Consider the following 16,269-nt stretch of genomic DNA (forward strand, 5'->3'; position numbering starts at 1 on the left):
CCGGAAGTAGGACTGCTAATTGTCAATCTGAATGATGCTTGTGCCCATTTTTTAAGGGCATTATTGTGAATGCAGTGAACAATAATGAAAGACCGTTAATCATTGCAGTGAGAGGCTGCCTAGAAAAGCCTGGAATAAGCAGGCAGGGCCATGCTCTGCTAAAACTCAGGGTTTCTCCAGTGTTCTCCCAAGCCACTACGTCTGAAAGTTCCTTCCGCTGTTTTTCTTCACTGGCTGTTCTTTATGAGTAGCTTAGTGTGGAGGGGGTTGGGAGGGAGGGATAACCTCTGTGTCTTAAGCCAGGCATGAATGTTCTATAACTTGATGCTGCCCTGATGCTTCTGGGCGGTCCTCGTCTGAAATCTGCTACCCTCCAAGGTCCTTCCACTCGCCGCCGCTGCCTGGGGGAGTCAGTCTTGCATTGTCTCGCATCCACCTTCAAGCCCTGTAAAAATAAACAGATGCCCTTGAGCCCACTACAGCCTGTTATTATACAATAATACAATACATGACCTCTGAAATCCCCACCGCCATCTGAAATCCCTGCCTCACTTTTTCCACATGGTCAAGGGAAGCTCCAGTACCCAGTTTCAGAGGAAACACAATGCACTGGACTGTGTCTCCAGGGAGATTGCAGCTGGTCAGAGTTTGTCTTTGGAGATACCCTCCTTAGACTTGGACTCCTTCCTGCTTCACTCCCCCCATCCCTCGTCCAATGCACACTTTGTCCTTGCCCCACATCTGAGGTTACAGGGGAAGTGAAAGTAATGAATCGAGAGTGATGTGGAGATGGTCTCTCCTTGGTGAAATCTTCCATCCTCCCCCTTGCTGAACTGACTGTAGAGAATGGATCTGGCGCAGCTGAAAGGCAGCGATGTTTCTGGTTCAGGGCACACATTCATTGTTCGTTCCCTGAGGATGCCCAGGTCATTGGTCGGGAGGTTTCACATCAGCCTTTGTTAGGAGGGAGCGGGCAAGGAGGCACGTGGGCACAATCTGTTGGCGTTGTGACAGGCTGCTCAGTGGAAAACCCCCACTTCAGTGAATGTCCGCTGTGGACATTCCCCCTCTTCGTGGTCATCTTCATCCCCCTCAGGCTGATAACGCTTGAACCGTTGGCTCTGTAGTTGGTTTGCAGGTCTAAATACACATTTGGGTTTTTTTTTTCCTTTTAAAAATACAAAATACTTTTTAGAAGGGACACCACTTTTTTATAAAAGAAAATCCCTCAATAGTTGTCTAAACTCTTAATATTTGTGCCTACTTAGAACTAGTTGCAAAATAACTACTTCTGTTCGATCAGGGATGAGGAATAACATGGGATCATGGGCCTGTGAGGTCCCATGGCCCGACCTGACAAGACAGACACATATGCTTCCCATCCGCTGCTGGGCCTATCTGCTCTCTGTGGCCTGCAAATGACATTATTATAAATATCCAAATGACCCTTGGCAGAAAATTGGGTCCCCACCCAAGTGAAAAGCCACACTTACAAGTACATTTTAAATAATAACTTCCATAAATTGAAATCATTGTCACTGTCATCCCATTGCTCATCAATTTGTTTGAGTGGGCACCAGTAACGTCTCTCATTGAGAGACTTATTGTTACTGTTTTTGGCATATCCAATACACATGGGTAGCTTGCCAGGCTCTGCCGTGCGGGCTCCATATTCTCGGTAGCTTGCCGGGCTCTCTGAGAGGGGCGGAGGAATCAATCTCGGGTCGGCCACGTGAAAGGCGAATGCCCAATTGCTGTGCTATCGCTCCAGCCCATAAATTGAAATAATTGAATAAGTTCCCTTTACCTGTTAGCTGTAGGAACAGGCCAGCCTTGAGGCCAATCTCAACCTTCCTAAAAACTGGGAGCAGAGTGGACTATGTGGCCTGGGAGCTGAGTGTCCCCAGCTTAAACAGTTGAGTGATTGGTGAAGAGGGGAGTCCTGTGGCGAGGGAGGCTTCTGTCTCCCCCAAATAGATGGAGACCAACAATAACATCTGAGACATTTAGACAAAAGCTTTCACTTCAGTGGGCCACGGCCTTCGGTCATGTATTAGTATTGTTCAGCATTACTTAAGAAATGACTTGGGTCATGGATTATATAAGACTCAGACATTCTTAGGTGCCCAAGCACAAAAGAAATAAACCCCAGGAGCTGGCGTGATAATACAGTGGGTAGGGTGTTTGCCTTGCATGCAGCTGACCCGGGTTCGATCCCCAGCATCCCATATGGCCCCCTGAGCACCACTCAGGAGTAACCTCCTGAGTGCAGAGCCAGGAGTAACCCCTGTGCATCGCCGGGTGTGACCCAAAAGGCAAAAAAAAAAAAAAAAAAAGAAAAGAAAAGAAAAAGAAATAAACCCCACTATTCTTAGTACCTCTTTTCCAATCTGTTCTTTGTTTTCATTTATATAAAACTGGGTGACGGATGGATTACATGTATTTATTAAGGGGGTGGGGGGTATGTTGATTATTTCTTACAGTGATGGGGAAACATGTTGAGAATAGAAGAAAGATGGCTACAAATATGGGGAGAGTTGTCAGAAGTGCAAAATGTGTAAACAGAGTGCACTGGTGAGGGGTGAGTTCAATTTTCATTCTAGATTGGATTTTATATTGATTGTCAGATTCCCGGTTGTAAATGGATTCCTTTAGGGACTGACATAAGGAAGGTAACTCTAGTCAGGAAGGCCTTGAGCAGCTCAGCCTCAAGATGGGTTTGGAGTAAATCTAAGCCAAATGGGGCCTTCTTGCAGGGTAGCAGACAGTAATCAGCTACTTACTGAGGGGCTGTTCTTCTGCAGATGGTTGTGTCTAAACTTGGGAAGCCTGGCAAACTCAGACGTTAGTTGTGAAAAAAAAAAAAAGAATCAAAATCAAAATAGGTTCCACATGCCACATTCCCAAAATTAATTTCCCAGTTCTCCCTCTTCTTATCCTAACACACCCTAAACAACTCTAGAGGCGGGACCCTGGGACACCTAGGGCGGGGGTGGGGGAGTTTGTTCTCCTTTTCCTTCAAAAGGAGTGATCAAAATATGAGGAAAAAGAGCCCTCCCCCACACAAATGTGACTCTTGATCTACTTGTAAGGCTTAGGGTGGGGCCAAGAGACAAAATGAATTACATAAGAAATAATTTCAGTTAAAGGCCACACAAAACGCTTAGCTTAGTTGTAATGTTTTATTTGTCAAGTTTTGAACAGACATTCCCCTGGAATCATTCACAAACCTTGCCAGATTTCTTCGTGGACAGAATTGTAGACTTATTTTACAGTTGGCGTTGGGTCCACCACTGGTAAGGTAGTCGAATTCCGTATCAGTTCCTCACTTCAGGGTCGGTCACCCACAGTTCCTTTTGTTCCAGTAAGCAGAAAGAAGTGCAGTGTCTGGTAGGTGTGGCTGAGCAACGGCTGCAAAGCGCACACTTTGCGGTACCTCTCCCCTGCACCCCCACCGAAGGCTCCCTCTGAGATGACAGGAAACAAAACAAGCGTGTTGGCTGTCAGCCAAGCCTTCCTTTTCCTTGGGTTGGGTGTAGTAGCCGGCACGATCCACAGAGAAGCCAGAAGCTCCATTGCCTTCTGGAGCATTGAAGAGAGTTTCGGTTCTCTCTGCTTTTCCTTTCCCTCTTCGCAAATAGACATATATCACCAGCCACCCAGAAAAGCAGTCATTAAAACTTGGGTACAAAGCAGGATATACTGCGGCTTGTCATTATTTTTCATGGAGGGCTAATGAAAGCAAATTCATTTTAAGATAATATTTCTGTGGCATATTAAAATACGGTGGTCCGTGAGCTGGAGAGAAAATACAGGGTAAGGTGCTGCCTTACATGCTGGCAACCCTGGATTGATTCCTAGCACTGCAGATGGCCCCGAGTTCCTCCAGAAGCAACCCTTGAGCGGGGGTTGCCCTGTTGGGTGTAGCCCCAAAACCAAACAGCAAAATTTAAAAAAAAAAAAAAAAAGGCAAAACATTAACCAAAGGCAGCATTGTAGGGAACTGGCACTTACTTGCATCAACCACTTTCAGTTGTATTTACCAGGTTTTCAATGCTATGTGGTTAAGAATCCGGTGGAAAGCCTCTCGCTAGGAGAGAGAGCTTTCACTTCCTTTCCTTTGCAAGAATGGCACAGGGAGAAATGCGTATATCCCAGGGCCAGATGGCAGGTCATCTAAGAATAAACTGTTGTTTCCCAGTTAAGGAGATTCTGAAGGTGCAAACAGGAGACTAAACTTGGCATTGCATATTGGGCTCTTCACTGCATTTGGTATAACATGACCTTCATGAGCCTTCTGTTTTTCTTAATTGAGTCACTGGAAGTAACTCGGTAAATTAAACCAAAATTCACGTTCTGATTAGTTTGCATTCCTACCTTTCAAAAAAGTAGGAACCCACATTTGTCAGGGGAGAACGTAATTCCTGCCCTGTTTTCTGACCGGATTCTCTCAAGGATGAGAAAGGGAGCATAGAATCACTTATAATCCTTGCATTCCTGTAGTTCATACATTTGTGAAGAGTTGTCAAGGGCGGATCTTTTCACCTTCGCACTATAGAAATCTTAATGAAATCTTAGCACATTAGATTTGCAACTTAATGGAATTTTAGGATTTTAGTAATCCGCAGATGAGCGAGGGTTATTAAATGCTCTCACACCAGCCCAGAGTTTAAACATATGGATGAAGTGTAGTTTCTTTTCAGAACGTGTTAGTCACGTGGATGCTTTAGGCCTGAAGCTCCTTGAAGCTGCACCTGTAGAACAAGGGGGCCTGGCAGGAAGTGGGAGGAGAGTTGATGGCAGAGCACTCAGCCAACTCCTGACCTGGGAGCGTCGGAAGGGAATCTCGGGCGTGCATGTAAAGGCTCTGAGAACCTTGGTACATCTACCCAGTGGCATACTATGGAGCGGTTAGGAAAAATGAAGGCATGAAATTTGCTTTTAAATGGATGGACATGTAGAGGATCATGCTGAGTGAAATGAGTCAGAAGAGGGACAGATGCAGAATGACTACATTCATATGTGGTATATACATGCTCGTGCGCACATACACACATATGCACACAGTCGTCATCATCATCAGCCCGTTGATTGTCAAATTTCTCGAGTGGTCTCAGTAACCTCTCCATTCTTCCTAGCCCTGAGATTTTAGAAGCCTCTCTTTACTCGTCCTTCCCAACATGCCGTATTGGAGGTTCTTTCAGGGTCAGGGGAATGAGACCCATCATTGTTACTGGTTTTGGCATATGAATAGACCACAGGGAGCTTGCCAGGCTCTCCCACGCAGGCAGGAAGCTCTCAGTAGCTTGCCAGATTCTTTGAGAGGGAGAACTAGGCTATAAGATGTCCAAGCTTCCGGGAGCTTGGTTTTATAGTCTCTGGATGTTGGCCGTTGATGGGATTACACAGCACTGGTAGAAGAGTAATATCCAAGGCCAGGGAAAACGAGGGCTAGGAGGACTGGTCAGTGGTTGGAATCTACCACGAGTGTGTGTGGGGTGGAGGGTAGGTAAGATAGAGAAAAGACCAGTATGACAATAATAGTTGGAAATGATCGTGCTGGACATGAACTGATTGTTGAAAGTAGATAAAGGATATACACGAAAACTTTTCAGTATCTATTGCAGACCACAATGCCCAAAAGAGGGGTGTGTGGGGGGGGGGGAGAGGAAAGTGCCTGCCATAGAGGCAGGCTGGGAGTGGGGTGAAGGGTGATGGGAGAAAAACTGGGGACACTGGTGATGAAAATGTACAGTGGTGGAGGGATGGATATTGGAACACTGTGACCAAAACCTGATCATGAACAACTCTATGAGGGTCTATTGCACAATGATTTAATTGAATAAAAAATCTTGGGAGAAAAGAAAAAGGCTTCGAAGTTAGAAAGTGCTGTGCATTTGGATGGTAAATGAATGACAGAGAGGACCAAGGACAGCCACTTGGTAAATTAAGTTTAGGAGAATCTTGGGGATTTGGGAGAAGGGAAATGGAAGAGAGGAATATTCAAGAGCAAGAGCAGGGCAGTCTCCCAAGGGGTGGAGCACCTGGCTTATTTGAATGTGGACGTGGGTCAAAGCCAGTGCTCCCCACTGCCACTGTGTGCACCCCGCCTCACCTCACAGGCTTCGGGGTGTGACCCCACACAATTCAAATAGTTCTTATCCATATAGATAGTGAAAAGAAATTAAGTATATTGATTGCATTGCTATTAATTAGAAGTAGGATTGGAAATGTATTTATCACTGCATTTTAGAGAGTGTAAGGAAGGTGGTAATCCTAACCTTTATTGGTTCGCCCTTATTCCTGATCTGTTCAGCCCCACTTTTCCTATGTGGCTCTTAATAAGCACCTCATGGGGCCTGAGTACAGCAGGTAGAGTGCTTGTCTAGCAGCAGATGCAGGCTTGATCCCCAGCACCCGTAGGGTCCCTGAGCCCACCAGGAGTGATCTTGAATATGCAGACCCAGGCGCATAGTTGAATATGGCCAACCCCCCTAGCCTCTCAGGGAAAAGAAAAAGGCACTTGGTGGCTGGGGCTTGGGTTTAAGAGGGAAATAAGGTAAAGGTTAGAGTTCTAAGTCCAGCAACTAATTCATTGGCCTTTTCCTAAGGCAGAAATCAGATACTATTTTATTGGTTACTTGGTTATCTTAATGATCTTCTTGAAGGCCAAGAGTGTCGTTCTTTACTGGCCTTTGTGAACTGAATGACCATTTAGATATGAAAGATTTGTCCTTGATTCAGTGTTATCGTTACAAAAAAGCAAAAGAAAGTGTAATTTCTGGACAGAAAATGCAGCAAATGCTGTCCTTGTTCTCATAGACTGTTTTGAGAAGTTAGCATAACTCTCTACCTGTCCTTTTCATATACATTTCTTTCTGTATATGGGCCAGAGCAATAGTACAGGTGGAAGGCATTTGCCTTGCACATGGCTGACCCCAATTCTACCCCAGCATCCCATATGGTCCCCCAAGCACTACCAGGAGTTGATTCCTGAGTGCAGAGCCAGGAGAAACCCCTGAGCATCACTGGGTGTAACCCAAAAAGCCATATACATACATATATATATACACACATATAATATGTAAATATAAAACAAATACAGTTTTTTATAAAAATATAAAAATAAGACATGGAAATAAATATATAAAAAAGGATATTTTAAAAAAACATGGGAACTCTGAGACTGATTGCTTTTCCAAAATACAGATTTGACTGTGGTTTTTTTTTTTATTTTGTGTTTAGTTTTATTTTTAAAATCATCTGGAGCAAAAACTTCCAACTTGGTTTGGTGCCATCCAGCACAATTTTGGATGCGGATGGTTCATATTCTGTCAGTGCATGACCTGGTGATGCCAAAAACTGGTCAGAAAATGAAACCATTAGAAAAGGATGGAAATTGCCCAAAGTGACATCGGAATAATAAAATGACATCAGGCCATTCAAAGTATTTGAAAATTTGAATTATTGACATTTGCTCTAATGTTTTATGTAATGTACATAACTCATATTAAATGTTATGTACATTAAGTATTAAAATGACAATGTATTAAAAATAAATGGTTTATTGTTTAATAAGTAAGCCTAAAGAAAACATTCAGCCGGTAAATCAAAACTTTAGGTCGGGCGCTTGCTTTGCACTTGGCTGACCCAGGTTCTATCCCCGGCATCCCATTTGGTTCCCTGAGCGCACCAGGAATGATTTGATTGCAGAGCCAAGAATACAGTCTTGAACACCACCAGGTATGGCCCCCCAGATAAACCAAACACCTTTAATAATGATTTAGAGAGGAAGGAACTGGCATCATAGTAGCTAAGAATCCAGTTCCCATGAATTTTTTTGCAGATCTTCAGGAAGATTTAGACATAAAGGTACTCCTAGAGAGGGATGGGCTTTTTTTAGTAGCAGTGAATTAAAATTTCATGTAAAACTTTGAGTGGAAAACAGATTTGTATTGCTTTAGAACCTAACATGAACCAAATAGGTGCTTTTATTAACATGTAGATAACTGTATAAAATTAGATTTTTCTTCTTTCTAGCTATGTTTAAAATTATTGGATGTTTCTAAATGTCATTTGCCCCTGGTAGAATAAGAAGCCCTTGGAAAAATGACTGGTCTTAAGTTTAAGGAAGGAACAAATCTGAAAATTTGGAAGACTCAGACTTGTCCTTGGACACATGCTCTTTGTCCTTTGGACTCGTGATCTTTGGAACTCAGAAGGTAGCTGGAGTAATCTCATCCATGTCTTATCGGTATTTAAGTAGTGATTAATTGCTGGATCTAGGCAAACACTGTGAGTGGCTAACAATATCGCCAGAGTCAATCAGACATTATGTGCTTCCTGATAGAAATTCAAACATTGCATAGAGTATTCTTGCCCTGTCCCCAGTGTCCTTACTTAGAACTTGAATCAGATAAAGCTCCTGGGTCAAATTTCAGTTTAAAGAGACTGAGGGCTGTTCACACACACACCAGTGGGGGGAAGCGGGCAAACCCAGATTGTGAAAATTTTTAAAGAATAATTCAATTCCTGGGGCTGGAGTGATAGCACAGTGGGTAAGGTGTTTGCCTTGCACGCAGCCAACCCAGGTTTGAATCCCAGCATCCCATATGGTCCCCTGAGCACCGCCAGGGGTGATTCCTGATTGCATGAGCCAGGAGTGACCCCTGTGCATTGCCAGGTGTGACCCAAAAAGCAAAATAATAATAATAATAATTCAATTCCTTCAACAACAGTTGTTTTTTTTAAATGCAAGGTAAAAAATAGATACAGAAATGGAACCTATATGTAAAAGGAAATGGTTTGATTTAGGAAAAAAAAATCTCAATGTTTTAGTTTTACTTGAATTGACATATAAGCAAATGGAAGCAATTATAAGACAGTGTTGTTCAGAAGCTATTTTTAGATGTGATAATGCTGTCATTGATGGGTTGTTTTTTTTTTCTTACACGTGCTGAAATACTTAAAGGTGAAATGATGTGATACTTGGCATTTACTTCAAAGTAATCTGATTTGGAGGACAGAGGGTGGGATTCAGGGAAGGGAATATTGATGAGAATATAATGAAACAAGACTGGCCAAGTATTGGTGATTGTTGAAGTCAAGTAAGCATGATTGATTTGTTATTCTGTTCTTTTGCGTGCATATGGAATCAGGGTGCTAATGCATTTATGTTGGATCATCAGTTGGAACAAGTGTACTAGCTGGTGCAGGTTGTTGGTAGTGGGCAAGATTGTTGGTATGTGCAGAAAAGGGAGAATATGGGAAAACTCACCTTCCACTCTGTTTCACTGCTAGACCTAGAACTGCTCTCTTTTTTTTTTTTGGTTTTGGTTTTCGGGTCACACCCGGCGATGCACAGAGATTACTCTTGGCTCATGCACTCAGAAATCAGTCCTGGCAGTGCTCGGGGAACCATATGGAATGCTGGGAATCGAACCCGGGTCGGCCGCATGCAAAGCAAATACCCTACCTGCCTATACTATTGCTCCAGCCCCAGAACTGCTTTTAAAAGTATTTTACAAAGGAAGCCAGTTGCACTGAACTATATAGATAACCTTTTGTTTTTTCATTAAATTTTGTGTATTTGGGGGCCATGCCCGGCCGTGCTCAGGGTTTAGGCCTGGCTCTGTGTTTAGGGATTACTTCTGGTTGGCATCAGGGGGCCGTATGTGGTGCCAGGGGGTCAAGCCTGGGTTGGTCTCATGCACTGCAAGCACCTTAATTAATCTCTCTGACCCTAGGTATCAAAAAAAAATTTTTTTTCTTTTTGGGTCACACCCGGTCATGCACAGGGGTTACTTCTGGCTCTTCACTCAGGAATTACTACTGGCGGTGCTCAGGGGACCATATGGAATGCTGGGATTCGAACCCAGGTTGGCTGTGTGGAAGGCAAACGCCTTATCCGCTGTGCTACCGCTCCAGCCCCTAGGTATCAAAAATTTTAAGCGAGCAGAAAATCTTTTCTGTTACTTGTGGCCAACATAAGCTACTCCAGTTTGAAATTGGGGGAGTAATAAATGTCATGGAATGGTTAAGAAGGAGTTAAAGAAAATAAACCACGTTTTCCATTTTCAGAGCTGAAGAGAAGACTTAGGCAGTTAAGCGGTACTTGTTTTCCAGATACTTTTTAATAATATTTTTTTCTCTCAATCTTTGTACAAAGCTTTCAGGGATAAAGAATATCCTGTGAGGGTTTTGTTTTTGTTCGTTTCCCACCCCCCCCCTCCAATGGAACAAATGTGTAATGTGTTTCCAAAGTGGATTTCCTCCTAAGTTGATGAAAAATGTTACTGCCTTGCCTACTTTATATGCAAAATCTGTATAACACTTTTCTGCGTTCAGCATCTTTATTGAAAGCCTAGTCTGGAATGACTATGTTATATACCGAAGAATATACAGAAAAGACATGCAAACTCCCTGCTCCCTTAGAGCGTATGTCTAGGAAGGAAAAAAAATGAATGAGAAGAAAAGGAGAAGACCTCCTGGTGAGGTGGCATTGAGTGGAGAGGGAGTGAGCCTCTCAACTGCCTGAGAAATGTTCCTAGCCACAACATCAGAAGTGCAGAGGCCTTAAAGTGAGCTCGAGAGGTCAAGACACAGCCAGGAGCCTGGTCACCATGGAGTGAAGTGAGGAGGGGCGTGGGGGGTGATGTCAGGAGCAGAACATAAGAGGGTTGTGAAGCTAAGTGAGCACTTGGATTTTGTCCTAAGACAACCAAGCAGCCATGGAAGGCTTCGAACTACCAGCAGTCATTGTGGTTGCAGTATTGAGCTCAGATGGTAAGAACTGGGATGTCTGCACTCAGGAAGTACTCCCGGAGGTGCTCAGGGGACCACATGGGATGCTGGGAATCGAACCTGGGTTGGCCACGTGCAAGGCAAACGCCCTACCCGCTGTGCTGTCCCTCCAGCCCTGAAAAGTGTTTCAAGGTAAAGGAGCCTGCAGCATTTGCTGGCTGATTGAAGAGTGATAAGGCAGAGAGAGGAGGTGAGAATCATCTTTGCTTAGCCTGAGCAGCTACATGCTGTGTAGCTCCCTCTCACAGATGAGCAGACTGAAAGGGCTGCTGTTTGCAAGGACTCATCAGAAAGTGGTGTGGAGAGCTGGAAGGTTGCTGGAGCCCCTTGGAACAGACACAATAGTTTTCTGGTACCAACACAGACTTAGGGCGAGATTCTGTGTGATAAAATCGGAACAGTGAGAACCAGAAGAACTTTTGGGTCCAGCTGAAGATGTCAAATGGTTCTCTGTGGGCCGTACCTGCAGTTTAGTTGCAGTGGAAGATCCGCAGCCTGGAGGGAAGAAAATCTGAAAGGGCCAGTGCAGAACTTTCATTAAATGCCCTCTACACGTCTGCCAAGGATCCTAACTTTGAATTGTCAGAGTTTGTTTCTGAGTCCATTTTTTGCCTTGTCGGTGACTAACCTTGTTTGCGGTTGTTTTTTTCTAGCTGGGGAATGGCGGTCAATGTGTACTCTACCTCGATAACCCAGGAGACTATGAGCAGACATGACATCATTGCATGGGTCAATGACATAGTGTCTTTAAACTACACGAAAGTGGAACAGCTTTGTTCAGGTAAGAGAGAGACCCTCTTAAAACATTTGCCGAGATGTTTGTTTTCTGTTTTGTAAGGTGTGATTTTATGGACTGCGTATGGTATTTGGGAAAGGGAAAGATATGGATCAGTATTGATCCATAATTGAAGAAGCCTGCAGTGGTATCGCACTGTCTCAGTGTACAATAAGAGAGGTCTCCTTTGTGCAGGGAAAGTTCAAACTTCTTATTCTTTCTTGGTTTTGAGGCAAAACCCAGGGTTTCCTCCTGGCCTTGTGTTCAGAGATCACTCCTGTGGAGCTAGGGGACCATATGGGGTTCTAGGGATCAAACCAGGGTCAGTTTCATGCGAGGTGGTTGCCACATCTCTTTCCTGTCTCTCCAGTCCCCTAAAATCCAAACCCTTACACATGACTAACAAGTCATATACTCCAGCATCTCATGGTCCTCATTTCTGCCCTACTCTTCAGGCCCATAAACCACACCTGGGACCCTGAAGACTCCTCCTCTTGTGTTCTCCCCACACTTGTGTCTTTCATGCTCACTGTACCCCAAGATGCTCTTTCTCCTTTTTTGTAAGCTTAGAATCCCATTCACACACTTGTCATACCCCCAGTGAAGGGTCCCCAACCTCCCAGGCTCCACCAGCTCCCAAACATGGGACCCACCCTTCCAGCTTTCGAGGCTGTTAGAAAGTCTAACTCCCGATCTCCCTTGGGCACCAAGAGGCCATGAGTAAAGAAACTGCATTTTATTTACTTATTTTGGTTAGATGCCTAAGGTGACACCGTGCCTGGCTAAAACACAAAATTATGTAGGAGGTGCATATTGAGTTAAACTTGTTTAAGAAACAAAAAGATTCAGCTTCAATGATAATTTGGGGGTAGGGATGTTCCAGACATGCCTCTAATAGAGCATGTCATTCTTATGTTAGAGAAATGCTAGATGACATTCTCTTTTCTTTGTAAAGTGTGTGTGTGTGTGTGTGTGTGTGTGTGTGTGTGTGTGTGTGTGATCTCCTGGGAGTGTTATGAGTGACTTCTACGTACTGGTAAGAAATTCCTTGAGCCCTAATAGCGACAAAGGAGTCCTCAAGCGTGGCTGCAGTGGTGCCATGGAGCATTCTGTTGCCCTGCCCAGTATGGCTTGTGTCAAACTTTTTCATGCAGTACACTTAAAATTTAGAAGGCACTTGAGTCACTCTCAGATATACTCACCAGTGAATTCATTCCTCCCTTTCCAGGCCTGGCTTTGATCAGAATAACTAGTGAATAGACTCTCCATACTGTTGATCACTATTCCACAATCCTTTTTCTTGTAAACATAGTGAGTTGGCCAGAAACTAAAGCACTGTCTCAAGTAAGGGAAAAGACAATATTGAATGAAGACAAACCCTTGACCTTTGTTTACTGTGCCTCCTACCCTGTGTAGCAGAGTAAGAGGGCATAATGACCGGGCTAGAGGCCACATTGGTACAGTGGTAGAGAGTTGTGGGCACCTGGATGATGGTGGCATGCAGTCACTTTAGCCATCAGTACCACATACTTAGGCATTGATGGAACCATCTAACCCAAACTATAATAATTTTTTTTAATTAAAATAAATTTCAAAATAAAAACAAAGCATTGGGGACACAGCCATAGCATAGTGGGTAGGGCATTTGCCATGCTTACCCAGGTTTTATCCCCAGCATCCATTATGGTCCCCTGAGCACCGCCAGGAGTAATTCCTGAGTGCAGAGCCAGGAGTAACCCCTGAGCATCACCAGGTGTGACATCCCTGCCCCCAAAAGCCAAAAAACAAAACATTGTCTCACTCAACAAAAATAATAGTAAATGTAGATTTAAGAAAGAACCTAAATTATAGTCAGAAACACCTTCCCTGTGCTCAAGCCTTAGACATACGTCCTGTGATTTGTGAGGTCAGCAGTGAGTGCTAACCCACTGCCTTTCCGCAGAAGCCAGGGAGAGATGGACTTCGACTGTGGTGATGTGCCAGATGTATCTTGTTGATTTACTCAGATGATTCCAGCCATTACAGTCAGAATCAACGCCTTTTGATATTACGTATCTTGACATCTCTACTCGAACTGCATGTCCTTCTTGTACATTCTAAGCTCTGATATTTTTAGTTTGTTCCCACCCAAAAGGAAAAACAGTTTCTGTTACTAGCAATCCCTTTAGTAGTCACGCATACTACTTTACAGTATAGTTCATATAAATCTTACCCGAGGAGATATGTCTGTGCGGGAAATGGGGTGGGTTATCGAGGAAAAGAGACACAGGAAGAAAGGAGGTAAGGTAAATAGAAAATTCTCAGTTATCGCTGTTAAATGTTCAGGGAATGAGGAGGCGCTTCCTGTGCACTGCATTTGCAGAGTTTCTGAGATCAAATGAGTTGAGAGCAAATTGGAATTTGTTTAGATATAGTAATGTCTTTAATGATATATAGACGTAGCCTTTTTTGCCTATCTTCCAGATTTCTCGGGAGATAAATCCCAACAAATTATGAGCATCACCACTGAAGGTTTCTTGTGTAATTAAAACCTTGGTATGCCCTTTGCAACCATTTATAACCAGGATACGGTTGTGACTTGAAACTTGAAGAATGATTTCTGGTCACTACTGAATAAATCTCATTAGGATAATTCAGTGACTGCTTAAGGTTACAAGGTTTCTGTCTTAGGATAAGTAGGTAGCATAATATCCCTCTCTTTTCTGAAGCGTGACTTACAGCTTTGGGTTTTTTGTTTTGTTTTTGTTGTTTTAGAAACAAAAATCTTAATCAGGCTAGGGAGTATAATTCATTGGTAGAGCACTTGCCTGGGTTCCATCCCCAGTATCATAAAGCAAAATTCAGTTTCCAAAATGGAGAGAGTTTTTATTTTAGGGAGTATTTCTTCTGAAATTATAGACTAGCTACACATGCAGTTATACTAGAGATCAGCTTCAAGTACATATTCAAGGTTAGGAGTGATCTGAGTGTTGGTACATGTGTGTAGCACACACCAGCCTTGAGTTCAGTCCAGCACCGAGTCCTTCACCCACTGCTGGATAACCCAGCTTGCGCCAAGTAGACGCAGCTCTGCCTTGGGTGCCTTCACCCAGCAGTACCGCATTACCAAGTCTCAGTTCTGAACTGCCAGACCCACACTATCAGGCCAGGCCTCTGGGGGTGTCCTCTCTAAAAAACAATTTTTAAAAAAATGCATATTCTGGGGCTGCAGCAATACCACAGTGGGTAGGGTGTTTGCCTTGCATGGGGCCGACTCAGGTTTTATTCCCAGCATCCCATATGGTCCCCTGAGCACTGCCAGGGGTAATTCCAAAGTGCATAGCCAGGTGTGACCCAAAAAGCAGAAAAAAAATTAAAAATAAAAAATTTTAAAAATGCATATCCTTATGGTACTTGTCCTTCTTAAGTAGTTTCTGGGCATCAAATCCAAACCTGCATTTTAACAAGCATCCCCTGTACTTAGATGCTTCAGCCAAGAGCTTACAATACATTTTAGAGAAACCTCAAACCACTAAAAATAAGGTTAAATAATCCAAAATCTATTGGGCACAGTGTCCTTATTCATCATTTAGCCTATGACTTTTTTCTTGTTTGCAGCGATGGCATTTAGAAGAGGATGCTAACCTTTTACTTATTTATGAATTTATTTATACCGTTTATTGTTCTGGAAGACATTTAAGGCAGAGAGGACAGTGATGTGGGGATACAGACAAACCAAATTTTGCTGTCCTAAATGAATTATCTGTATGACACTTACAAATAGACATATTTCTCAACTAAGATATTAAACTTTTCATTTACTGTGTGTGATTTTATTTTAATGGTATGCTATGGAAAATCACCAAGAATACCATCATGGGTTTAAACTGATTATTTTCTTATTCAGTGACTGTTTCTTTCCTCTGAAGATGGATGTTCTGCTCCTAGCATTCTCCCTTTACCTTTTTTCATATTTGCATTTTGTCCTGTTTTTTGTTCTTGTTGGTTTTTTTTTATATCCAGCTTAAGGCTCCTCTTCCAATAAGTATTAAAACTTATTACTTAAAACTTAAGTAATAAGTTATAAATTAAAACTTAAGTTATAAATTAAAATAAGTTATAAATTAAATAAGTTATAAAATAAATTTATAAAATAAATAAGTTATAAATTAAAACTTAAAACTCATATCAGCTTTTCTCAGACCACGTTTCTCTTCCTTCTGTTTCAGAACCTTTCTGTAAAATTTACTTTGTTTCTATGTGAGCATTTTTCAAAGCTCATTAAAGGAAAGATGATATGAGAAGGTATGACTATTGAACATAAATCACAATAAGTTAGAGAATAATAAAAAAATAATAACTCACCCTTATTGCCTATTATTTTGCCCCAAGGATGTAATCGTATAAGAATATTACTTAACATTAAATCTGAGTTGTATGATCCATACATTTTGGTCACGCATTCATTATAAAAAGGTTCGATCTTTTTTTTTTTAATTGAATCACCATGAGATAGTTACAAAGCTTTCATGTTTGAGTTTCAGTCATACAATGATTGAACACCCGTCCCTCCACCAGTGCACGTTTTCCACCACCAGTGTCCCCAGTATCCCCCGCCCCATCCCGCCTTCCCACTGTCTCTATGGCAAACAATTTCCCCCATACTCTCTATTTTTGGAAAAGCTGCAATCTTTAAGTTGCAAATTTAACAA

The 16,269-nt window shown here is 42.7% G+C and overlaps 1 protein-coding gene across 2 annotated transcripts in view; it reads left to right on the forward strand.

Moving 5' to 3' along the window:
* MAPRE2 (microtubule associated protein RP/EB family member 2) overlaps positions 1-16,269 on the forward strand; it is a 176,441-nt gene that overhangs the window by 93,819 nt on the left and 66,353 nt on the right. For both annotated transcript variants that reach the window (XM_055125543.1, XM_004606069.2), the window contains one exon: positions 11,457-11,584. In XM_055125543.1, the coding sequence (XP_054981518.1) occupies positions 11,464-11,584 (121 nt within the window). In that variant the 5' untranslated portion in view covers positions 11,457-11,463. The remainder of the gene's footprint in view (positions 1-11,456; positions 11,585-16,269) is intronic.

The sequence above is a fragment of the Sorex araneus genome, chromosome 2 (genome assembly GCF_027595985.1).
Source record: "Sorex araneus isolate mSorAra2 chromosome 2, mSorAra2.pri, whole genome shotgun sequence".
NCBI classification, from domain to species: Eukaryota; Metazoa; Chordata; class Mammalia; order Eulipotyphla; family Soricidae; genus Sorex; species Sorex araneus.